The sequence below is a fragment of the Molossus molossus genome, unplaced genomic scaffold, assembly GCF_014108415.1.
Source record: "Molossus molossus isolate mMolMol1 unplaced genomic scaffold, mMolMol1.p scaffold_m16_p_20, whole genome shotgun sequence".
Lineage (NCBI taxonomy): Eukaryota > Metazoa > Chordata > Mammalia > Chiroptera > Molossidae > Molossus > Molossus molossus.
Genome location: NW_023425356.1, coordinates 13,929,636 through 13,956,486, shown reverse-complemented (window position 1 = coordinate 13,956,486; position 26,851 = coordinate 13,929,636). Strand labels below are relative to the sequence as shown.

General features: G+C 38.2%; 1 protein-coding gene across 1 annotated transcript in view; it reads left to right on the top strand.

The window, feature by feature from the left end:
- Positions 1 to 26,851, top strand: part of DENND2C (DENN domain containing 2C) — a 74,537-nt gene that overhangs the window by 14,455 nt on the left and 33,231 nt on the right. The window contains exons 2-5 of the mRNA XM_036273315.1: positions 19,651 to 20,658; positions 21,400 to 21,536; positions 22,162 to 22,274; positions 22,878 to 23,048. Of these exons, the coding sequence (XP_036129208.1) occupies positions 19,835 to 20,658; positions 21,400 to 21,536; positions 22,162 to 22,274; positions 22,878 to 23,048 (1,245 nt within the window). The 5' untranslated portion in view covers positions 19,651 to 19,834. The remainder of the gene's footprint in view (positions 1 to 19,650; positions 20,659 to 21,399; positions 21,537 to 22,161; positions 22,275 to 22,877; positions 23,049 to 26,851) is intronic.

Here is a 26,851-nt window from a genome sequence, read left to right as displayed (position 1 = left end):
TTGCAAGGATGATAAAAAACAGTATTTTAGCCCTGGCCATTTTATCTCAGCAGTTAAGAGTATCAGCCTGTGGACCAGAGAGACCCAGGTTCGGTTCCCACTAAGGGCACATACCTCTGTTGCATTTTGTCCCTGCCCTCGTTGAGGGTCGTGTGGGTGGCAACCAGTCAATGTGTCTCTCTCACATCGATGTTTTTCTCTCTCTCTTCCTCCCTCTCTACCTCCCGCTTTATCTGAAGATAAATGCAAAAATGTCCTCAGGTGAGGATAAAAAAAGCACAAAAAAACAGTATGTTAAAAATATCATCTAATTCTATAAAAAGTACCAACGTGAAGATGAAACATTTCCTGACACAACCTACCTTACACTGACCTGAGACTGTCCAAATAATCACAAGGTGATTCCTTCCTAACCTTTGAGGAAGATGATCCACCCACCCCCACCCCCATTAAAGAAAATGGGGTTTGGATAGAGGATAGGAATCAGTTGTATAAAATCCCACTCACATTATTGCAAGGTATGTGTGTATATGTGTGTGAGTGGGTATGTATATCCTTTTTAAAATGTCTATAGGAAAGGAATCTCACTGGAGAAAATATTTTTCCTCTTGCTTTTCCCCCACTTTTATTTTGGACATCTTTCCATATCTGCACACAAATCTCTACCTCATTCTTTTTAACACTTGCATAATATTCAACCAGGGTGCTCTGTTTGATTGAGTAGTTGTGTATTATACATAGGTACCCAGCTGAGGGTCTGAAATCCAGCCTGAGGTACACTTGTCAGTGCAGTGTGCCATTCTGCCCCTTCCCACAGGATCCTCCTCACCCCACTCTCGCTCTCAGACTAGGCTGCCCCCTTATTCTCAGGCACTGACATCCCTTGCTGGGCTGCCCTCTTTATTTTGTTTGAGTCATGACAGCCCACTCTGGCAGCCCTCTTACACAGATGCTGTCCTTATTCCTCCTGCTCTGGTTCTCTTTTATACCCCGCTCTGGGCCCTTGGGGTCCTTAGCATCAGGCACAGATGCTGCCTTACTCTCCTCCACCCGATGGCTTTAGGCTGAGTTGTTCAGGAACAAAAGGGGAAGAGATGTAACAATTTTGATCTTAGTAGTACTTATATTGTTGGGACTGGGGGTAAAAACATTGCAGACCTCAATCAAAATAGATCCAGAGACATGGAAGTAGGGAACAGACTGACAAGCCTCAGAGGGAAGGGGGTTGGCAAGAGATAAACAGAACTTATATGCATATATACATAACCAGTGGACACAGACAATAGTTTGGGGAAAGGAGGAGGGGGTCAATTGGGAGGGGAAGGGGGAACATCTGTAATACTTTCAACAATAAAGATTAAAAAAAAAACACTTGTAATCCTGGCTGGTTTTGCTCAGTGGTTAGAGCGTCGGCTCATGGACCAATGACTCATGGGTTCGAATTCCAGTCGAGGGCACATACCTTGGTTGCGGTTCATCCCCAGCCCTAGTCAGGGTCATGTGGGAGGCAACCAGTCGATGTGTTTCTCTCACATTGATGTCTTTCTCTCTCCTCTATCTGAAGATAAATAGAAAAATATTCTCAGGTGAGGATTAAAAAAAGTAAAATAAAATAAAAACATTGCAGACTTAATTCTTCATGTGTTTTAGGTGGTAATTTGAGAGTTTGGAGATGTTTAATAACTATGTAAATGCAGTTTTATTTTCTGTTGCTTTTATATTGTCAAGTGAGATAAAATATTCAATAAATGTACAATTTGGGGATGTGATTTGAAAACTTGAGAAATCTGTCTTCTGGCTTTTTAGCTTTAGAATGAGATGGGAAGTTACGCTGCACAGTGGATATGAATGTATGTATTTAGGAGAGCCTGTTATGTGTCTAGTTTTAAATCCTTGAAAAGTACATCTTTTTATATAACACTCAAAAGAAAGCAGGATACAATTACATATACACTATAATTGCAACTGTATAAAAATACACTTATGAAATAAGACAGGAAGGAAATCAACCAAAATATACCAGTGATTATGCTGAATATGGTAGGCTTATAAATATTATTCCCAGTTTTCTCCATTTTCAAAATTCTGAAATGTAGTATTATTTTATAACTTTTAAAGCTTTTTAAAAATTGCTTCCTTTTAGTTTCTGGAAATTCTTTTAACCTTTGAACATTCTAGGAAGAAAGAATTTAGCCAAGTTTGAGTTTGTAATTTAAAAACTACTTTAAAGTTATTTAAAACTATTTGTAAAGCTGAAAAATTATGAGTTGGGACAGTTATTTCTTTGGGTGTTTTAAAAAGTATAATTAGATTTAGCCCTGGCCGGTTTGGCTCAGCGGTTAGAGCGTCAGCTTGCGGTCCAGAGAGACCCAGGTTCTGTTCCTGCTAAGGGCGCGGACCTCGGTTGCAGTTTTTCCCCCCGGCCCTGGTTGGGTTGTCCCTTTCACATCGATGTTTTTTCTCTCTCTCTCTCTCCCTCCCTCTCTATCTGAACAAAATATGGAAAAATGTCCTCGGGTGAGGATAAAAAAAATAAAATAAAAAGCATAATTAGATTTATACAAAGATTAAGATAAACTTTATTTAGTAAGCATTCAAACCCTGGCCCATTTGGCTCAGCCATTAGAGTGTTGGCCTGTGGACCAAAGAGTCACAGGTTCGATTCTGGTCAAGGGCACATACCTCAGTTGCGGTTCGGTCCCCAGCCCTGGTTGGGGTCATGCAGGAGGCAACCAATTAATGTGTTTCTCTTGTATCAGTGTTTTTTTTTCTCTCTCTCTCTACCCCTTCCTCCCACTCTATCTGAAAATAAATGGAAAAATGTCCTTGGGTGAGGATTTAAAAAAAAAAAAGAAGGCATTCAGGCCCTGGCCATTTTGGCTCAGCGGTTAGAGCATCGGTCTGCGGTCCTGAGAGACCCGGGTTCGGTTCCCACTAAGGGCATGTACTTCGGTTGCAGTTTGTCCCCGGCCCTGGTTGGTCGTGCGGGTGGCAGCCACTCGATGTGTCCCTTCACATCGATGTTTCTCTCTCTCTCTCCCTTCCTCTCTCTCCCTCCCATTCTCTCTGTACAAAAAATGGAAAAATACCCTCAGGTGAGGATTAAAAAAAAGAAGGCATTCAGATGGCCAACAGGCACATGAAAAGATGTTCTACATCACTAATCATCAGGGAAATGCAAATTAAAACCACAATGAGCTGTCATCTCATACCTATTAGAATGTTATCAAAAAGACAAGAAATAACAAGTGTTAGCAAGGATGTGGAGAAAAGTGAACCCTTGTGTATTGGTGGTGGGAATGTAAATTGGTGCAATATAATAAATATATGGAAATAAATAAATATATGGAAAATATATTTGCATCCCACTGTTCATTTAAGCTTTATTTACAATAGACAAGATATGGAAACAACCTTAGTGTCCATGGATGGATGAATGCATAGTAAATGCGATATATATATCTTGCCATTTGTGACAACATGGGTATTATGCTAAGTGAATAACTCAGATAGAAAAAGACAAATATCATGAAATCTTACTTATATATGGAATCTAAAACATAAAATAACCCAGCTCATAGATATAAAGAACAGATTGGTGGTTGCTCAGGGTGAGGGGTGGTTGGTAGGGGGGCGGTGGCAAAATGGGGGAAGGCGCTCAAAAAGCACAAACTTCTAGCTATAAAATAAATAAATCATGGAATGTAATGTACAATATAGTGACTATAGTTTATAATACTGTATTGCATATTTAAAAGCTGCTGAGAGTAAATCTTAAAAGTCCTCATGACAAGAAAAAAAGGAAAAATTTTGTATCTATGGAAACAGATGTTTAACTAGATTTATTATGGTGACCATTTTGTAATGTTGTACAAATACTGAATCATTATATCGTACACCTGAAACTAATATACTGCTATATGTCAATTATACCTCAAAAAAGGCAACCTTTATTTAATTGTATAGTTACTAACATTGCATTAATGTAATAAAATTGTAAAGTTTCTTGGTACTAAAGTTTATTTTATATGTAATTTTCCACATTGCAGCATTTTATAAAACTACTTCTGCCGAAACATTTAATCTGACTGGTGTACCTAAGCAGTCTTTAAAATTTAGCTCTGAGTCAGCTCTTTTTATCCCCTGAGCTGGGAGTCATACCAGTCCCCATGTCCCTCCTACTTCAGGATATATGCTCAACACTCTGAGTGGTTATCTTGAGGTTCCAGTCCCTTGGCTTGAGGTGGGCAGGAAGTACCTCCTCCTTTTCCCTTGGGAGGTAGGGACTCGCACACACACACACATACACACACACACACCATCTAGTTTCTTTAAAGAAGTTCTTTCTTTTGTCCCTTGTAATTCTTACAATTAATGAATTGTGATTCTCATGTAGTTGACAAGTGTAATGAACTGATGCCAGCAGGGCCGGTTTTTGGCTATCCCACTTTATAAGCCTTGACTTCTCTTTAGAATATGAAAGGACTTGACTCCTATTGTTTGGATTTTTGGCCTTTGAGGCCCCTGCTGAAACTCGGACAGGACAGGAAAAGTTACATTTGACATCCTGTTATATTAGCTGATATTATTGTTATGTCTACCCACAAACAAGTAATAATACCTAGTGGTTAAAAGCACAAGCTTTGGAGTAAAGCGGAACTAAGTTTGTTTTACCTTGAGTAACTTAACCAGTTCAGCCTCACTTCCTCATTCACAAACTGTGAGAATTAAGTGAATAATGAAAGTAGGTTCTAAGCACAGTGCTTAACACTTGCATACATTTAGTAAATAATAATTATCGTCATTTAAAATGTCACATTATCATACAAACGTACCTCTTTTGCAACTCCTGGATTTTTTTCTGTTTACATTTTATTTGCTGAAAATATTTGAATAGTTGTAATTAGGTTCTACTGCTGGTCAGAAATGGGTGAGAACTGAACTAGCCTGAGAGGAATGAGTTGACCTCAGTCCTGCCATTAGATAATATTAAATACTCGCCTGTTAAATTATAGTCTTATTGCCCTGGCCAGTTTGGCTCAGCGGTTAGAGCGTCGGCCTGCGGTCCAGAGAGACCCGGGTTCGGTTCCCGCTAAGGGCACGTACCTCGGTTGCAGTTTGTCCCCGGCCCTGGTTGGTCGTGCGGGTGGCAGCTACTCGATGTGTCCCTTCACGTCGATGTTTCTCTCTCTCTCTCCCTTCCTCTCTCTCCCTCCCACTCTATCTGTGCAAAAACATGGAAAAAATATCCTCGGGTGAGGATTAAAAATAAATAAATAAAAAATTATAGTCTTATTTATGGCAAAGGAACAGTGGTGTAGGTAATGACCATATTATTCAATTATTTGGAAAATATTTTTTAAACTTTGAGGTTATAATTTTTTATTTTTTGGAAGTATCTTTCTAAGTTTATTTTCCTTATGTAAATTTAGTTGAATATCTTTGAAATACTCGTATTTAGTAAAGATTACTTTATAGGCTAACAGCATTAAACTAGTCTTTTATTTGTGTAATTATTATGTTTCAGTTCAAGGATATGGTTTAATCAGTATGATAATTAGTATTTATGTTATGTATAGCAGGGTTCTACTTTAAGAAACATAACCTACTATAGTAGTCCCCTCTAATCCATGGGGGTTATATTCCAAGCCCCACAATGGATGCCTGAAACCATGGATAGTACCGAACCCTGTGGATACTGTATTTTTTTCCTATACTTACATACCTATGATAAAGTTGAATTTATAAATTAGGCACAATAAGAGATTAACAACAACTAATGATAGAACATTTATAGCAATATACTACTAATAGAAGTACGTAAATGTGGTCTTTCTCCCTCTCTCAAAATATCTATTGTACTGTACTCACCCTTATTGTGATGATGTGAGATTATACAGTGTCTACCTGATGAGATGAAGTGAGGTGAGTGACATAGGCACTGTGACATAGTGTTAAGACTATTATTGACCCGATGATATTTCTGAAGGGGGAGGGCCATCGAACCATGAAGATGTCATCGTCCATCCACAAATTTTATTTTATTTTATTTTTTATTTTTTTGCATTTATCTTCAGATAGAGCAGGAGGGAGAGAGGGAGGAAGAGAGAGAGAGAAACATCGAACATCGATGTGAGAGAGACACATTGACTGGTTGTCACCCACACGACTCTCACTGGGGCTGGGGACAAACTGTAACCGAGGTATGTGCCCTTAGCGGGAACTGAACTGGGACTCTCTGATCCACGGGCTGATGCTCCTCCAGCTGCTAAGCCAAACCAGCCAGGGCCCACCCAGAAATTTAATGCCTCTTCATCTTAACTAAGAGCTTACCACACACTGTGGCCATAGCTTTTGCAGTTTGAGATGGCAGCAGCCAAGTAGTACAAGTTTCTTTTTCCTTTTTCACAATTCACAACAGAAGAATCGTTCTTACCAGAGATCTTAACACTGCGGCATGTGATTTTTGTTCTTTCCTTATTAAGTCGAGAACTTCCGCCTTTTCACTTAAAGGAAGTACTCTACGGCTTCTCTTCAGCACACCTTCTCTTTGGCATGTCTGAATCACCAGCATCACTACTTTGTACTATAGGGCCATTATTAAGGCAAATAAGGACTGATCTGATAGCTGAAGGGGCTACTAAGTGACTGACACGCGGGCAGTGTAAACAGTTTGGATATATTGGACAAAGGGATGAATCGCTTCCCAGGCAGGACAGAAAGGGATGGCATGAGATTTCATCACACTACTCAGAACAGTTTGCAATTTAAAACTTATAACTTGTTTATTTCTGGTATTTTCTATTTCATTTTTTCAGATGGCAGTTGACTGCAGGTAACTGAAACCGTAGTAAGTGAAATCACAAGTAAGGGGGATGCAGGTGATTTAGACATCAACTGAATGGCTTGAGAAATCAGCAGAATTTTAGAGATTTGAACAATGTGGATTATCATCTGGTGAATCAATTAGACAGTCATTATCTAATTTTGACTGTAAGAGTGCCCTCTGTGCAAATTAAACTGTTCTTTTCCTCTTTGGCCAGAACAGTAAGATTTTATATCTGTTTTCTACATCTAGCACCCACATCTCTGTTTTGCTGTATCTCTGTCTCATCTATTAATGAAACATTTTTATTTTATTATTATTTTTTTATCCTCACCCGAGGACATTTTTCCATTTTTTGTTCAGATAGAGCGGGAGGGCGAGAGAGGAAGAGAGAGAGAGAGAGAAACATCGACGTGAAGGGACACATCGAGTGGCTGCCACCCGCACGACCAACCAGGGCCGGGGACAAACTGCAACCGAGGTACGTGCCCTTAGCGGGAACCGAACCCGGGTCTCTCTGTACCGCAGGTCGACGCTCCAACCGCTGAGCCAAACCGGCCAGGGCAATTAATGAAACATTTTTATATCTTTCACATAAAAAAATTGAATGTGCATCCCAAAGAAATTTCTAGGTTTATAAAGGAGACATACATGACAAGGCATGAGTTGCTGGGTGCTTGGTTGCTATGTTCCTCAGATGAAAATTCTTAGCATACAGCACTCTTGGCACCTGTGAATGTAATTTCCAAGTTTTCATTGTTCTCTATGCCCCAAAGTAACTCTTTGGAAATCAGAATTACCTCCTAAATTCTAAGAGGTATGGATTAGCTGAAGAGTCTGATGACACATTCCTAGGGATTTTGAGTTTTTATGTAAATTCTGGTATAAGCTTGGCTCACTTGATATAAGAAGCTGGTTTGGGAAATTAGTGCCTTTCATACTTTATTTAAGGCTGTTTTGCCAGTGGCCCATACGGCCTCTTAGGACTAGTGCTTCTGGATGTGGTGCCGTTTATAGTAACCATCCCTAGGTTGTCCTAAATTAAATTACTAGCTGGAACACTGGATTAAAGTGTGGCTTCGCAGAAGCACAGCTACTGTTTTGATTTCTAGCCTCCTTGATGTTTAGACTAAATCACATTCTTCTTTCCTCCTGCCTGTAGTGCCTATCTCCCTTTCTCCAGGCTTCTTTTATGTTTTCCTGTCATTCAGGAAAGTCTGAGGACAGATATACGTAAAGCATCTACATAGGCATGTACCTGAGCACCTTTCAGAAAAATAGCTCTTGGTGACTAGCTAACAATAATGTTGCTAAGAGAGTTGATCTTAAATGTTCTCACTGGAAACAGAAGTGGTGGTTATGTGAGGTGATAAAAATATTAACTAACCTTTTTGTGGTAATCATTTCATAATATGTTTATCAAATCGTCACATCGTACACCTTAAACTAACCTACACAATGTTGTATGTCAGTTATATCTCAGTAAAGCGAGGGCAAAATAATTGCTTCCTCTTAGTACCTCTGTTATTTGAATGTCAAAGGAAAAGGTTGTTTACATTTTATTTTCATAGAACTTTTGGCCACATGGTTACTTTCGCCAGACCCCTGAATATTCTCAATTGACCTTTGTAAAATGGTGAACACTGAAGTTAATGTAGGTTGGCATATCTTAACTCTTGTACCCATGGTCTCCTGGGGGTGCACTAGATGATACATTAGGATGTAAAAAAGTATTAGAAGTTACTTATATTCATTCATCTAAAAAGCAATAAATTAAGCTTTAATAAATATTTAAAGTACATTTTGATACTGGTGTCTTCACTTGTCAGATTTCATCTAAGCACTTAATCCAGGGGGCAGGTGATCGATCATTCCCCAACAAAAAGTAGTTGACAGTGACATCCTCACTTGCTGTTCACGTTTAGCTATTGCAATACATAACAGCTTACTATGTGTCCAAGTAGTTGGATTTACAAGTTATATTTTAAATGATAGAATCATTACAGTCCTTTGAAAATAAGATTAGCAATAACCATGAAAGTATTTTGTACCTTAGTTTGTTAAGGAGAAGTGTTTTAAAAAGTTGCCAAACTTAAAATAAGTCACAATTTTCCTTCACAAAAGAAAAGTTACAATATTGTTGGTTTTCTGTAATAAGTGGTGAATTGCTGTTTATAAAAAAACCACATTGCTCTTAAAATATTTGTGATTAATAATATTTTAGTGGGAGTGAAATGGTTATTTTATCCTAATAAATAATCTGCATTAAATCAACCTATTTAAATTTTTTTTTTTTTTTAATCCTCATCCGAGGACATTTTTCCATTTTTTGTGGGAGGGAGAGAGAGGAAGAGAGAGAGAGGGAAACATCGATGTGAAAGGGACACATCGAGTGCCTGCCACCTGCACGACCAACCAGGGCCGGGGACAATCTGCAACCGAGGTACATGCCCTTAGCGGGAACCGAACCCGGGCCTCTCCGGACCGCAGGCGGACGCTCTAACCGCTGAGCCAAACCGGCCAGGGCAACCTATTTAATTTTTAACAAAACTAATAAAATGATGTTTTAAAATATTTCATGCTTTTGAATTTTTTACTTTCATGTGCTTTATAATAAGCATGATGTCATTATGGTTGTATATATCTGTACTTCATAAATACATGTAAACCAATCTTCCTTCTTCATAGGAGTTTGGAATCAAGGTTGGGAGATCCCTGATTTAGAGTGCCCCTTATTAAAATGTCTTTCTGTTCCTGCTATAACAGAAATACTGTAGATCAGGTGGTTTAAGTAACAAAAAATTATTTCTCACAATTCTGGAGGCTGCAAAGTACAAAATCTAGGTGCCATCTGCATCTGATCCAGTTCCTGGTGAGGTCCATCTTCCTGGTTTGCAGATGGCTGTCTTCTTGCTGTATTCTCCCATAATTGAAAGAAAGATTATCTCTATCATGTCTTTTTGTTTTTAAAGGGCACTAATTCCATTCATGAGGGCTCCATCCTCATCACCTAATTACCTCCCAAAGCCCCATTCCAAATATCATCACACTGGGGACTAGGGCTTCAGCATATGATTTGGGAGGGGGGGACAAAAATTCAGTGTGTAAGACCATTTGATTAGTTATGAGAATAACTCATAGGGTCACACAGCTGTGGCAGGTAAAACCTCCAGGAGTACCCATTGGAGTCAGTGAATAACAAAGAAGAATTATAGGCATATGGAACTTTTTAAAGAATGTATATAACCAACTGTGTAATACAATCACAAAGTTAGAATTATTCAAAGTCTTTGGCTTGTGCCTCAAAATTCAAATATAATCTGCATTAAATCAACTATCATTTTTCATGCTTTCAATGAAAAAAAAAAACAAAAAAACAAAAAACTCCTAGCTACCTCAACAGAGTTGTAGAACTGTTAAAGAATTCAATTTCTTTTTTTCTTTTTTAAGAATAGTATTTTTTGCTTTTCAATTAGGTACTGCTTGAGAAGTTTATATTACTGCTAGTGCTTGTTTTGAAGATTTGTTACTCAAGGAACAGTTAACAAGATGATAAAAGTTTAAAAGCTAGAAGCCAAATTGACATGTGCTTTTTGTTCCCTTATCATTTGCTTTAAAGTATTTTTAACTAAATTCAATGAATAATTTTATTCAAGATTTATTCCTATGGATTTTATGAAAAATTTTATCTAGAGGCTTTACAAATGACATACTAAAGTAATGTTTTAATTAAATATACTTAGTAGGAAATTCAAAAAAGCTAATAATGTGAGCATTTCAAATTTCTACCCATCTTCCTGAGCACATTTTATTATTTTCAGTTTTTCTCTGATATGTCTTAGCGTCCTCTTCTGTAATAAGTACAGGGGTGACATTCTGAGACTTAGGTTTATTTTAGATCTTTCCAGATAACATCACAGAGGCATTTACTCCTCTTGGCTCTTAATGCTACTTCTCTTTTTATTTCCATCCCTGAGTGTCTTCTTTTTCTAAGTATACCTAGCAAGAATGACTCCAGAATATTAAGATTCCTGAGATCATGGAAAAAACATATAGAAATAGTTATTTTAAGGAGAATTCAGCCCAGCCAGTGTGGGTTAGTGGTTGAGCGTTGACCCAAGGACCAAGAGGTTACGGGTTCAATTCCTTGTCAGGGCATATGCCCAGGTTGTGGGCCCGACCCCAGTGGGGGGCATGCAGGAGGTGGCCAATCGGTGTTCTCTCTCTCTCTCTTCTCCCTTCCTCTCTCACTAAAATCAATAAAGAAAAAATATTTTTTTTAAAAAAGGAGAATTCAAAATTGGAAAACAATTACAGAATATTAACAGGTAGAATGGAAGTACACAGAAGGAATGATTAACTCTGGGTAAAGAGTTAAGGAAGATTTCACAGAAAAACTTTGAACTGGTCTTGAAAGTACATTTTGTGTTCCTGAAATAATTAATAGTAGCTGTCATTTATTGATCAGTTTTTATGTGCCTGGAACTGTCTTAAACACCTTACATTATTTCATATTTAATCCTCAATAACCTTATACAATAAATAAATACCTCTGTCTTTTGTGGCAGAGAGTGCTAAGACATGTATCAGTTACTTAACCTCTTTGTGCCTTGCCTCTTCATCTGCAAAATGAGAATAACAGTAGTATTTACCTCATGAGTTGTTACCCAAATTAGATGGGTTAATGTTGGTAAAGTGAGTAGAACTACACCTGGCTCATAGTAAGTGCTCAGTAAGTAGTATCATTTCCAGAGAACCCCTGGGGGAGGAGCTGTATAATGATCACCACTGATTAGAATCTTGGCATATGTTGATAAGAGCACTGTTTACTGGGATATTTAAAATGGTGATGGATTTGCATGGCTGATTTCAAGATATCTAGTTTGCAGATGACTGCCTTTTGGAGCAGACTGGGATGAACACTGCCTTGCTTTAGAATATCTGCACCTGACTCAAATCTTGGAGAGATGGGAGCCAGGGAGTATTCCAACAAATGCTCCTATAGATAAGGATCATTCTATAGATAAGGAATCAAGCTTAAAAGGGATTAAGTAATTTGACTAGGGTTACACGCCAAGAAACAAGTCTGGTGGTATTTGAACTCTGTGTAACTCTAATCTAGTTTTAAACTGCTAGCTGATGCAAATTGTCGATGTTAGAATGTAGCATGTGAGCAAGACAAGCTGTTGGAGTCAAAGCTGAAATCAGAGGGTGAACAACCTGAAATGTCATGGTAAGGAGTGTGGACTTGGTCTTGTTCTAGTACACCATGAAGTATTTACATTTTTAATTTTATCATTTATACCAGGAACTATTTTAGTACCAAAATTATTATTGTATTTTGTGTATGCACTATAAAAACACAGATGTGTGTGTACCTATGCCATTTTTTAAGAAGCTTTAAATCTCTTAATGGTTGGCTTGTCCCAATTTTTTTCATTAATATTTGTTGGCCATACATTTATTGGTTTTGCTATTTTGTTAGTATTGGCTAGCACCACAAATAGTAGCAAGAGTTAAAGGTTTAAGATATATTTGTGGAGGAAAAACTTAATGTTGAGGAAATTATGTCTTCTAATTTAACTTATTTACGTAAACTGGTGTAGGAGGCATTATTCAATTTTGATAGCAGAAACTTGGTTCAGTTTTTGAAAGTCCATTGTTCTTTGGGTGTGTATTTTGATCACCACCTTGGAAGATTATGGAATACCACTAAAAGATTTTACCTGGTTTGTGACTTTTTCATATCTAAGTTTTAGAAATAACATTCTGGCAACAATTTTGGAAGGGGTTTGATTTTGGAGGCAGTAGGCCATAGAGGAGGTTATATTATGGTAGATCTACAAGAAAAATGATAAGAGTATAAATTAAGGTTGTTGTAATGGGGATAGAAATGAAGAGACATTCAAATGGTTAGATTGATGAAGCTATGGGCCAACACCCATACATATAAATGAGTTATGACAGTTGTGTCATAGCCATTGTTGGGCACTTACTTTGCACAAGACACTTCATATATTCTTTCATTTGATCCTTCCAATAACTCTATGGTGAGTTTTATTCCCTTGATATAGATTAAAGCTTGGATTAATTAAGAGTACAAGGCCACACCACCAAGTAAGTTGCAGGGAATTTAAATCCCAGTAGCCTGTGCTCTTTGTACCATATACTATGATACTTTTTAAAAAATGTTTAGAGGGAGAGAGAGAAACATTGATGTGAGAGCAAAACATCAATTAGCTGCCTCCTGCACACCTACCTCCTAATGGGGATTGAGCCCAAACCCAAGCATGTGCCCTGACAGGGAATCAAACCAGCAACCTTTCAGTTCATGGGGTGACTCCTAGCCAAGCTATTCCAGTTAAGGCCATGCTGCTTTTCTTTTCTTTTGTATTAATTAATTTATTATTATTATTATTAATTTTTATCCTCACCTGAGGACATTTTTCCATTTTTTGTTCAGATAGAGTGGGAGGGAGAGAGAGGAACAGAGAGAGATAGAGAGAAACATCGACGTGAAAGGGACACATTGAGTGGTTGCCACCCGCACGACCCATCCAGGGCCGGGGACAAACTGCAACCGAGGTACGTGCCCTTAGTGGGAACCGAACCCGGGTCTCTCTGGACCGAAGGCTGACGCTCTAACCGCTGAGCCAAACCGGCCAGGGCCATGCTGCTTTTCTTATAAGTCTCTACCTACATTTTATAACATACCCATTTCTATGGTTTATCTCATTGATTGCAAAGTTAAAAGTAATTCTGTTCACCTAGGAACAATTTTCCTATAATCTGAAAATCTTCCTGTGTTTTTTCCTCACTCTAAAAAAGAAATTAAAAAGATTTTTATTAAGGAAGGCAAATATAAAAGGAGCATATTCTCTCTCCAGAATCTTTCTTTGCATTTTTAACCTAATAATATCAATCAGTAAGCAACAAATTGAGTTTGAGAGTATTTTTATTAATATTGGGGACAGCGAAACAAAGGAAAAAATTAGGGTAGAAGAAACAACAGGGGAGAGCCTAGGTGGCACTCTGCTTTGGCTCTCTAGAAATCTAGGAAAGAAGTGAGCCAGCGTGGGGCTTCTATTTACAACTCGTGCTGTAAAATCTTTCCTACATGAAGTAAAAAACCCACACACTACAGGCTGGCCTGAGACAGACTCGCTCTGGGCCAATCCCTGTCTGGTAACTGTCCCACGTACTTGTTCAGCGATGCCATGCCAGAATTGAATCCAAAGGTGAACCAAAAATATCTGAAACTGTAGCCAAGCTCTTTCCAGGTCACATATTGACAAGATTAAAAATGTAGCTGGTCAAGAGGTTAGAGGTTTGGCTAATCCCAGGTGAATTCCATGTAATAAAACCTGCCACCCGGCTTCAGCTCAACTTGACGGTAGGAGGAATCTGAGTGGTCAGCCCCTTGAACTAACCACCAGATAGAGGAAAGTCTTGAAGTCTCAGAAATATACAAAGCAAACCAAACAAAAGGTATATCTTTTCCTATACTGTTCTTTTATAGGCAATGACAAGAATATAATTAAAAATTATAAGATACTAGCAGAAACAGGAAAAAAATGAACAATAATATAGAGAAAATATAGTTAATACAAGGAAATCTGAAGCTAATCCAGTTGTTGGAGTTAGCCAAGAAGGACTTTACTTTAAAATTCTTAAAGTCTATATGTTAAATACTGTACAAGAAAAATTAATATAATGGGTAAAGAGATGGAGTATTTCAGAAGAGAAATCCAAATGTTGAAAAAAGAGCCAAATAGAAAATTTGAAGCTAAACAATACAATATATGAAATAAAAATTATTAAATGGACACCCTGGCCGGTTTGGCTCAGTGGTTGGTTTGTCAGCCCTCGGACAAAGGGTCATGGGTTTGATCAAGGGCACATACTGGGGTTGCAGGTTTGTTCCCCAGCACTGGGCGGGGCACATGCAGGAGGCAACCAATCAATGTGTCTCTCTCATACAGATGTTTCTCTCCCTCCCTCCCTTTCACTCTCTAAAAATCGATGGAAAAAAATATCCTTGGATGAGGATTAACAACAAATTAAATTATTAGATGGGCTTAAAAGCAGATTGGACTCTGCTCTGTAGAAGAAATAATTAGTAAACTTGAAGACAAGTCAATAGAATTTATCTAAATTGAAGCAGAGAAAGAAAAAAGGAAAAAAAATGAACAAAGCAGGAGTAACCTGTAGGATAATATTAAGTGGTCTAACATATGTGTGATTAGAGTCCTGGAAGGGGAGGAGAAAGAATGGGCAAGGGGGAAAATTGGATTTTTTTACTTTATTTATTTTTATTTTATTTTTTTTACTTTAAAAATGTGATTGATATAAAACATCAACTCAAAATCTAAGAAGCCCTACAGACCTCAAGCAATATAAATATAAATAAAACCACACTTAGGCAAAGATAAAGCAAAAGTAAAGAATAAATCTAGCCCTGGCTGGTTTGGCTCAGCGGTTAAAGCGTCGGCCTGCGGTACAGAGAGACCCGGGTTCAGTTCCCGCTAAGGGCACGTACCTCGGTTGCAGTTTGTCCCCGGCCCTGGTTGGTCGTGAGGGTGGCAGCCACTCGATGTGTCCCTTCACATCGATGTTTTTCTCTCTCTCTCTTTCTCTCTCTCCCTTCCGCTCTATCTGAACAAAAAATGGAAAAATGTCCTTGGGTGAGGATTAAAAAAAAAAAGAATAAATCTAAAAGCAGCTAAAGAAAAAAAGGCCACATTATGTACAGGGGAACTAACATAAGAATGGCTGCAAACTTCTCATTAGAAATGATGCAAACCACAAGTCAAAGGAATGATAACCTTAATTAAAGAAAAATACTATCAACCTAGAATTCAATATCCAGCAAAATTATCTTTTAAAAACAAAAATGAAATAAAGTATTTTAGATTAACGAAAGAGTAGAACATTTGTTGGCTGCAGATCAGCAATTTAAGAAATATTAAGGGAAATACCCAGAGAGCAGTGATTAATCACAGTTTACAGATGATAAAAACTGAAAAACATTAAGTGATTTTCCTAAGGTCACACGGTTGTAGGGTTATGACTTAAACTCTATTACTTCTGATTTCTAGTCCAGTGCTCTTTGTATGGGGAACAGTACAGTATATTGAGTGGGAAAAGCAAATGACTCTGGAGTAGTCATATTCAGGTCTGAATCCAAGCGCCACCAGCTGTTGGGACCTTGGACTATGGAGAAAGTCTCTCATCTCCATTTTTCAGATGGAGAATATGGCACAGAGAGATTAGTATCTACTTCATATGGTTGAGGGGAAGATTATAACATTGGTTGAAGGACCTTGCATATTGTAGACGTAAAATAAATAATGGGCCCTGGCCGGTTTGGCTCAGCGGTTAGAGCGTCGGCCTGCGGTCCTGAGAGACCCGGGTTCGGTTCCCGCTAAGGGCGCATACCTCGGTTGCAGTTTGTCCCTGGCCCTGGTTGTGCGGGTGGCAGCCACTCGATGTGTTCCTTTCACGTCGATGTTTCTCTCTATCTCTCTCTGTTCCTCTCTCTCCCTCCCACTCTACCTGAACAAAAAAATGGAAAAATGTCCTCCGGTGAGGATAAAAAATAAATAAATAAATAAATAAATAATGGTTCTCTTCCCCTCTTTCTACTATGCTGTCTTTAAGAAAAATCAAAGGTGCCCTGGCCAGTGTGGCTCAGTTGGTTGTGCATCATTGTGTGCCCCAGGAGGTTGCCAGTTGGATTCCCATTCATGGACATGTGCCTGGGTTGCAGGTTCGATCACCGGTAGGGGGCGTGCAGGAGGCAGCCAATAGATGTTGCGCCCTCACATCCATGTTTCTCTCTCTCTAAGAATCAATAACCTATTCTTTATATATATATATTTTTTTATCCTCACCCGAGGACATTTTTCCATTTTTTACTCAGAGCGGGAAGGAGAGAGAGGAAGAGAGCGAAACATCGATGTGAAAGGGACACATTGAGTGGCCGCCACCCACACGACCCAACCAGGGCTGGGGACAAACTGCAGCCAAGGTACATGCCCTTAGTGGGAACCGAACCCGGGTCTCTGTGGACCGCAGGCTGACGCTCTAACCGCTGAGCCAAACCGGCCAGGGCAATAACCTATTCTTTAAAAAAAATTTTTTTTAATTAAAGGGTTTTTGTTTTGTTTTGTTTTTTTGGAGGGGGCACAAGGAGGCAGGTCGTCTTTCCCAGATTTCTATCTTATCTCTTCCCTGAAATAAGTCACCCTTATGACACCAATAGTGATTCTTTTTCCATTTGGCTATGTTTCTTTAGTAGCTGTGTAGTTGGAATTCCCTTTGGTCTCATTTTCTTCAGGTAAACATTCTAACACTAAACCTGAAACTGGAATTTTTAAAATAGGCATTTATACCTAAGCCCTCTCTTTTCCCGGAACAAAAGAAGAACTAAGAGCCTAAGATAAATCTGCAGTGAATAGTACAATACTCTTGGGAGCTAAATGCATGATTGAGGAAGAAATCTCAGATTATTTAGATGTTTAAGAATATGATTGTATGACAACTTGTTTTAGATCTCTTCATCAAAATCTGTTCAAAAAAGGTGATAACCAGTTCTACAGAATTTAAACTTGAATACAAAGAGTGATTTTTGTTTAGGATGGTTAACACATCTTATCCAAGCACACATTGTTCCCAAAAGGGTCTGAAATGCCTTTGCATCCAAGCAGTAAGCCTTATCTGCAAATTGAATAGATTGTTTTACTGAAAGTTAGTCATATTGTCCCACAAGTGAAATTCACTGAGTTTGGATTTTGTTTATTTTAGTAACCAGTTTATTAACACTGTTTAAGTCATCGGCAGTTCGTTATAAGGATATGTAACACCTGCTTTGAGGGGCACTAACTTCAACAAAGGCGAATCATTTGTTTCTAAATTTGATTCTGCCAGTGTTTTCTCTTAAATTTTCCCTGAAAGCATTCAGATTCAGGAAATTAAATCCTGTTGGATTTTTTTTTTTGCACGGGAAACAATTAGAGAGCTAGTGGTTGTGGCTCTGAAACACTATCAGTACACATCATTTATATCTGCGCATGAATTCCATAAATTAAGCCATTTGTTTCCAGTAATTTTCAAGTTAAGTTTGTTTAGCCCTAGCAGTTTTCATCTTTTTCTTCTCAGTTTGAACCATCCATACTTAAAACACATTAACAAGGGAAGAGGAAAGAAAAAGTTAACGAGGACTGCCAGAACCTTCACTAGGCTCCCAGGAGCGAGAAGAATTCCCATCTTGTCAGTAGTGAAGAAAACCTGAGCCTCAAGGACACCCTAAGATCCTTAGGAATCATCCGTAAACATCAGAGGCAAGAAAAGGACTTTCAGAGTTTTAATAATGAGCTGATTGGATCTTCAAATTCTATGCATTAATCTTTTATCAAGAGTTCTGCACAACAGCTTTGATATTTTGGAGTTTCTTTTCCCCCACCCACGTGAGTTTATTTTAAGGTTTTTAAGAATGATTTTCTTTGCACCAGACCCTCATCAAAGTTTATTTTCTGGCAAAGCTGGTTTTCCAGAAGCCTGTAGGAACAGTTGAAATGAAAGCTTATGCAAGTCCTGCTCTGCCTAGAAAACATTTCATTTGTGCATTGTGTGTATATCAGTTTTGGTCAGCTACACTGACAGAGCTGGGCCAGGATATTTTCCTGCCTGTTAATCAAGGCCACACAGACAAAGCTCAGGGAAGGATGACCCCTGCCTCAGGAAGTTTTGAATCAGTTTCTATTTATAACCCATATACAGTAAAACTTGAGATCAGGTCTTTACTCAGTTAATAGGAAAAGTTCTCTGCCAAATTTTATATTTGAGGAAACAGTTTATGGGCCTCTATGAGTGAAGCCTGTGTGTGAAAGGAAGGAATATGACAATGACTGTAAGTATTTTTGCTGATTTGGGTCAAGGGTGTGGTGGCAGAGATGTGGAAATTTTAGTCGGTGACATAATAGGTTATTACATTTTAAAGCAAGAGATAGGTAATGGCACCTTGGCATCTCTTTAGTACAGTGTGTAAGGGATTCTGTGCTGCTAATAATAACGTTGAAATAAGGGTATGTGATGGGCTAATATTATCTCAAAATAGGACAGGGGGAAGAAATTAGCTACTAGTGTGTTTCTAGACTAACTGGTTCATCCTTTGGATATATACATAACCCTTTGGTTATTTGGGGTGTATTTCTATATATGCATGCTTTTTATAATACTCTTTAGGTCCTTGTTTTCATTAAGACAAGGTTTCAAAAAGAATTGATTTATTATAAAATAATATTTTATACTACTATGTATATTCTCTTAAAAAAAACCTGATTCTGCCTAACTTCAGGAGATTAAATAAGGCAGAACATTAAAGCTGACAATTTGAGCCCTGGCCGGTTTGGTTCAGTGGTTAGAGCGTCAGCCCGTGGATCAGAGTCTCGGGTTCGATTCCATCAAGGGCACATATCTTGGTTGCAGCTCATCCCCCGCCCTGGTTGGGTCGTGTGGGAGGCAACCAGTTGATGTGTGTCTCAAGTTGATGTGTCTCTCTCTCTCCCCCCCCCTCCCTCCTGCTCTATCTGAAGATAAATAGAAAAATATTCTCAGGTGAAGATTTAAAAAAAAAGTGACAATTTGAGAAATACTGCAAGTAATATTTTAGGATGCCTTTCTGGAGTTGAATTACTTAATCGATGACAAGTACATTTTTACAGATTCGATGGAAATGAATTATTTAGAGGTAGGCGGACAATGTTTTAGTGATGTTTAAATTAGAAAATTATAAAACTATTAACATATTTTTATTTTAATAGGATTATTCAAAATAAAGTTGCGGCCATTTCAACAAGGATCAATGATCAAAAATTTTTTATTAAGAAATTTTCAAGTTAAAGATGAAAGGAAAGTACTGGAATTATTTGTATTCTAACTGACAGGATAAGAACAGTATTTCACGGTTACTTGTAATGGAACCTTAGTAAAACTCATCACTTTGGTATGCACCCAACTGGGAACATGGATGTTAGTTTTTCTCGTTCTGCTGTTCAGACACTGTCAAGAAGCCACTGCAAAAACATCAAACAAAAAATTTCTCAGTGGGAAGTTCGGACTAATGGTATATCTAATCCAGAAAAGTGGCACCGAAAGGACTTTGGAGTGAGATATAATAACTGTCATCAGGAAAATCTTCTTAAGAAGAATCCTGTTGCTGCAGGAAAGAGCAAAAAGTTGGGTGCGATCAACTCTCAAAATGTCAGTCTAGATATTAATGAAGATGCCAAAAGCCACGACCAAAGTGAGGACGAAAGTGAGAAACGTGACTGTGACGATAACTTCTTTAAAAATAAATCAGCATCCAACTGGGTATGTTCTCGGGTCAAACAAATTGAAAACTGGAAAGAAGTTGTTTTGGATCCAGAGACTTCATTACCTCCAGGAAATTTCTATACCTCACAAATACTGTGGAAGAAAATTGAGGCACTTCCCCCTGATAAAGTCTTAAATTTAGCTCTAGAACATTGTGTCTCTTCAGAAAAAGAACTAAAGTTCAGAGTTCTGAAGAGTTCATATGGAGTAACCAAGAGCTTAGAAAATATTTACTCTGAACCTGAGGGACAAGAATGTGGACCTTCTATAAATCCTTTGCCAAAACCTCGTAGGACTTTCAGATATTTATCTGAATCTGGTGTGACGCCATGTAAAGAAAGAAACTGTGATAGAAAATACTGTGAAAATAATTCTTGTGCAGAGTCTTGTTTGGCCACTTCTCAGGAACCTGAACCAAAGAAGTATGGTGGGAAAATCAGAGGGAGATCTAAAAGGTATGTTCTTATTTAATAGGTAATGATTTGTAAGTATTTTTCTTTCTGAACTCTGGAGCTTCTTTTTTCTTTTCAAATCAATTTCCATTCCCCTAATTTGATTATACGAATATAGATTAACACATGGGGAAAATACATACAAGAGCAAATAGTAGAAGCATGCCTAACTAATAGCTAACACAATCTACTGACATAAGAGCATCAGAAAACTGCCATTTTCTATCTTAAACATGTGTAGGGAAGCAAATATATTCTTCTACTTTAGAGCTTGCTGGCCTTAGCCTCCCTTTTCATTAAATTTAAGAAAAGTACCCAGCCCTGGCTGGTTTGGCTCAGCGGTAAGAGTGTCGGCCGTGGACCAAAGAGTCTCGGGTTTGATTCCCAGTCAAGGGCATGTACCTTGGTTGCAGGTTTGATCCCCAGCCCTCACATCGATGTTTCTCTCTCTCTCCCTTCCATCCACTCTATCTAAAAGTCAATGGAAAAATATATCCTCGGGTGAGGATTAACAAAAAAAGAGAAAGGTACCCAATGAAGAACATGAATAGAAATTGGCTAAAAGCCTCCAATTTTCTCATGGTGCATATAGGGCATTAGCCTAGTTCATTCTTAGGTATCTGATAAAACACCTTTGTAAGTTTGCACACAAGTCTTTTACTTACCAATTTTTGTCTGTCATATCAATTTAAAGAAGACTGGAGTTTAAAAGATACAACTTGAACATATATCTCCTTTCTTAAGGAAATCCTTTGAATTTGAAGATATTCAGCACTTTCGAAATCGAAATACACAGAAGATGCATGAAGAACTTGGAAGAAATTCTGGCTCAGCACTTTATTACACACAGTCTGAGGACAATATCTATGAAGATATCCTATGTAGGTGTCCACAAACTTTGCAATTAAGTTGAATGAGTATGTATTTGGAGGAGCTCTTAACTATAGGATGGTATTTTCTTTTACAATCAAGCATATCTTGCTCTAGATTTTCCTTTTTAATATGGGAACCCTTGCCCAGCTGGTGTGGCTCACTGGTTGAGCATTGACCCATGCACCAAGAGGTTACCAGTTTGATTCCCGGTCAGGGCACATGCCCAGGTTGTGGGCCTGATCCTCAGTGGGGGGCATGCAGGAGGCGGCCAGTTGATGTTCTCTCTCATTGATGTTTCCATCTCTCTCTCCCTCTCCCTTCTTCTCTCTCTAAAATATGGGAACCCTTGTATAAATTCTTTTATTTAATGGATTGTACAACTAGTTTGGTGGACTGCTCAGTTCAGAAGTAAGTGTTTCTAGTACAGTATTTTGAGAAAAGTTTTAGCTTGGTTGGACACCTTAGTAGTTTACAAGCTTAAAGTACCATTGAGTTTTGAGATCTCCCTTCCTCCCTTCAGCAATGTTGAATAGAAAGCTAACCATATTTAACCGGTTTATCTCTTTTCTTAGCTGGTCACTTTGTTTTCATTTAGTTATGTTAGTTTAAACTTACTTTTTGTTATTTTTCAAGATTCCACCAAAGAAAATCCGTATGAAGATATTCCAGTGCAATCCTTTCCCATGTGGCGAGCCCCTTCCGCATGGAAGCTTCCACCCACTAAAAGTGCCTTCAAAACACCCAAGGTATAGCCAGAGAATTCACATAAGAAAACATTGAATCTTGTTTGTAAGCCCTATAAAAAGGTTAAAATGGTTTACCTAGAGCCAAAACTAAGAGGCACTGAAATGTGAAGTTTTCTTGTTGTTAATGGTGGTTTTTTGTTCTTTGTTTTGTTTTGGGGGGCAGCACACAGCCTTTTGTTTTATTTGGTTGGAGGGGTGGTTTGTTTTTTAGCACTTCAAAAAAAATTGAATATGAACACCTCTGGACAGGCCATGAACTTTTTGGTTCACTCTAGTTAGTTACCACAGCTTTAGTCACATCCACCTGTGGCCTAGGCCTGTGTGGCCCTTGAAGCTTTCACCACTCCTGGAAGCAAAGGCTGTCCTGAGCCACGAGGACTCTGAGCCATGGTTTTCTGGAAATTTGATTACATTGTAGTAGAAGAACTTTGAATTAGAAACTTGAGAAACTTCTTTACAAATGATAAAAAATAAATTACGGTATCCTCGAGTAAGATGATTTTAAAGGAAAGAAAATTATTTTTCTGGGGTAGCTTTGATTTTGAGAACACAGGTATTAACTAGGTGATCTTACCCTGACCACTGCATCTTCTCCTGTTTTAGCTTCCTCCCAAACCTCAGTTCCTTCACCGGAAGACTATGGAACTGAAGAACTCACAAGCTTATTTAAGGTCAAAGTTCACAAAGGATACCACTTTGCCCGTCACTTTAACTGAATGGAAGCTTTTCCGAGCTGGAGAAGTTGCAAACAGGAAAAGGAAAAATCTTCCAAGAGTAAGGACTCCAGAACTTTCTTTCTTTGATTCTTATTTATGCATTTATTCTCATAGAGTGAACTTTAGACAGATAGGAATAATAGGCTAGAACTGACCTACTGGAATTTGAAGATTTGAAAAGCAGCCTTAGGCTTTAGGTTTTTGCTCATGCAGAAAAATGCATGAATGGCTTTTGGCAAGGTTTATTGATGAATTTGAAAAATTGACTTCAGATGGAGGACTTCACTTCTGCTACCGTAGTTCTCATTACAATCAACTGCCTGTTTCCAGGAAGCACTAGAATATCATGTACAAGTACATTTTATTAAGCTGGCTTCAGTGCTCTCACTCATTTATATAATTGCTAAAGTAAATTCAGTTTTGTACATGAGTTACAGATTTTCAGTAATTACAAAGTATATGCCATTAAATTTGGAACAAATATTTCCATTCAGGGGAAGGAAAAAGAAACTTGTCTGTTACTTGGGAATAGAAATTTTCAGCAATTATATTAAATAAATTACTTCTTTTTCAAGGGAGAAAAGGCAGTATGTCTGTAGTTATCTCAACTAGAGCCATTGAAACCAAAATGATGAATATATGTATATGCATACACACACACATACACACACACACATACACACACTTTTTTAGGAGAAACACCTAATATATTACATGAAAATATAGTATTTTAAAACTCCTTATGTTACTTTCTTCTTCTATAATTCAGAATGTTTTCAGGATTACAGTTAAGAAATGAAAAAAATCAGATCATTTAAATAGTACTCCTTTTTTTAATCCCACTCATTTAGCACAGTTTTTATACCTGATTTTAACATTCAACAGAAGTCACAGCTGTTTCTTGGTTTAATAACTGATTGGCTCCTTGGGAAATATTCTGTTCTATAATTACTTTAATTCTTCTGATCTCTTTCCTGCCCTTCCCTCTTTAATATGTGAAAAGTTAAAGACACAGTTTCTAAAAAGCACTGAACTGATCTCTCTCAGTGAAAAAAAAAAAAAATCTTTAGCTGTTTATTCTCCTGTGGATGGTGAGGAAGGGTTAAAAGAATTACCAGGCCTTCAGCAGTCTTTCTTCCTTCAATAGATCGTGCTGGCACAATGAAATAGCTTCCCACATGGCCCAGAAACAACTCATCATGTGTTCCCAGGGGCAGAACACAAACACAAAAGAATCTGCATTTAAGATGTGGTTCTTGGAATGGCATTAACAAATACTTAGGAATTATGGATTGTAGAGTTTAACGAGACCCCAGGAGATTTGCAGTGCTTTAGACTTCATGCTTCCATTTTCTGGACTGTGGATCCCCTAAGTGCTTGAATCTTGTTCTCTTTCTGATTATAGGTGATAAGATCCAACTTCTCCTTTTCTAATATTTCCCAAAGGTGTTTTTTTTTTTTTTTTTTGAGAATTTTAGGGTTAGGGGAGAGGGATGATAAACTCTTGGTTGTCAGACAGGAACAGACTTATTTCTACCTGTGATCCTCTTTGAATTAAATTATTTTAGGACGTTCCATTTGCAATACAAATTTTGGCTTTGATGCATCTTTAGGAACAACATTTTACAGGAAAGCCGTTTTCATTTATTTCCCCTTTGATGGCTAGAGCTATCCCTGGAAGAGAAACTGGTTTCATAGTTTGAAAATCACTGATCTAGACCATATGCCTCTTCCCCACCCTTTCCTTCTTTCCCTGCTGTGGAAACCTGTGTTTGCTAGAGAACATTTCCTGACATGTCATGTTGTCTGTGTCCAGTGTGCACAGCATTGTGGTTTCTGTCGTTTCTTAGGAAGGCTGTTCTGCCGTATTTGCTGCAATTAGAAGATAAAAGTAGGCTTCTCTTCCTAGATCATAACCAATATTTAAATTTTATTACTCTATCTCATCTTTCCACAATAGATTGTTCCCTTTATAATAGTTGAGTATAGTTTGGATATACTTTTCAAATGCACATTAATATGTATACAAGTTTTGTTCATTTGTAACCAAAAATATGTGTTTACTGTCATATATCTTTCCTATCACCCTTAATAATACCTTTTACATTGTATTTATTTGTTTTTTATAATGCTAGTATTTAAGAACATTGGTATTTTTTCACTTGAATAGCAGCTACAAAAGATCTTTAAAAGAACAAACTCATCCAGAAATGTGGGAATAATCTGCATATTGGAAGCACATGTCTCTCACATGCTACTTTTTTTTTTGCACGAGACTGATTCACTGCCTATGGATTGCCAGGATTGCTAGAGAAACAAGGACAAAAGAGAAAACAAGAGTGTTTTTCTCCAGCAACTCTGTTGGTTATCATCTTATATAATGTTCCTAACAATTGTAATTCTGAGTATTAAATGTTAAATCAGGATTAAAAGTTAAGAAAACGCTTGGAATTTTAAGAAAAAGAAAAACACACATGAGAAAACTAATAAATTCTTCCCTTTAAAAGTAGCTGTTGTGCCCTGGCTGGTTTGGCTCAGAGATTGGAGCGTTGGCCTGCCGATTGGGAAGGGGGGGGGGTGTCTTGGGTTCATTCCTGGTCAGGGGCACGTACATGGGTTACAGGTTTGATCCCCGTCCCCTGTGGGGGTTGAGCGGAAGGCAGCCAATCGATGTGTTTCTCTCGCATCGATGTGTCTCTTTCTCTCTTTCCCTTCCACTCTATCTAGAAAGCAATAGGAAAATATCTTCGGGTGAGGATTTAAAAAAAAAAAGTAGCTATTGATCAGCTTTAATTCTTTCCTCTTTTAAAACAATTTTTTTTCTTTATTGATTTTAGAGAGAGAGGAAAGGAGAGGGAGAGATAGATAGAAACACCGATGAGAGAACATCGATTGGCCGCCTCCTGCATGTCCCCATTGGGGTTTTGGCCCACAACCTGGGCATGTGCCCTGACCAGGAATTGAACCAGCGACCTCTTGGTGCATGGTCGACACTCAACCACTGAGTCACACCAGCTGGGCTTTTTCCTCTTTTTTTTTTTTTTCAATCCTTACCCAGGGATATTTTTCTACTTATCTTCAGATAGACTGGGAGGGAGTGGGGGAGAGAGAAGGAGAGAGAGAAACATCAATGTGAGAGGGACACATCGACTGGTTGCCTCCTGCATGACCCCGAGCAGGGCCAGGGACAAACCACAACCGAGGTACATGCCCTTGACCAGAATCGAACCCACAACTCTTTGGTCCGTGGGCCAACGCTCTAACCGCTGAGCCAAACCAGCCAGAGCTCTTTCCTCTTTTTTTTAAGCCCACTCTGTATGTATGTCTCTCTCTCTCTCTGTCTCCCTTTCACACACACCTCCCAGCAGCAAAGAAATCATTCTAATAAAAAATGTTCATTAAATGGAGCATAGTTATTGTACTTGAGCACATCTGAGAGTCTCCTAACTTTATGACATGTTTCTAAAATAAATTGTAATATTAGTGCTCCTAGTAGCATAGAAATAGAGTATTCCCTTTGACAAAAACTTTCTAAGCATGATTATCTTCTCTGTGCTATAAATTCCTGGGAGCAAAAATAACTGAACCCCACCCTGCCTTCCAAGTGAATAAGTATTCTACTTCCTACTCTGGGCAAGCAAAAACTTGAGTCTGATAGTAAGGGTTGGTCACCCTATTGAGTACAATAGCCAGATTTTCTGCATGTTGTGACATGGGATACTGAGGAATCTCTCTAGGAGCCTGGGCTCTGTTCCTCTGGAAAGGTTCCTCCTTCCACCCGTGTTATATGGACTTGGTGTTCGAGCAACATATTATCTTACTAAAGATCATTTTAGATTCAAAATTGAGAAATGTAAAAGT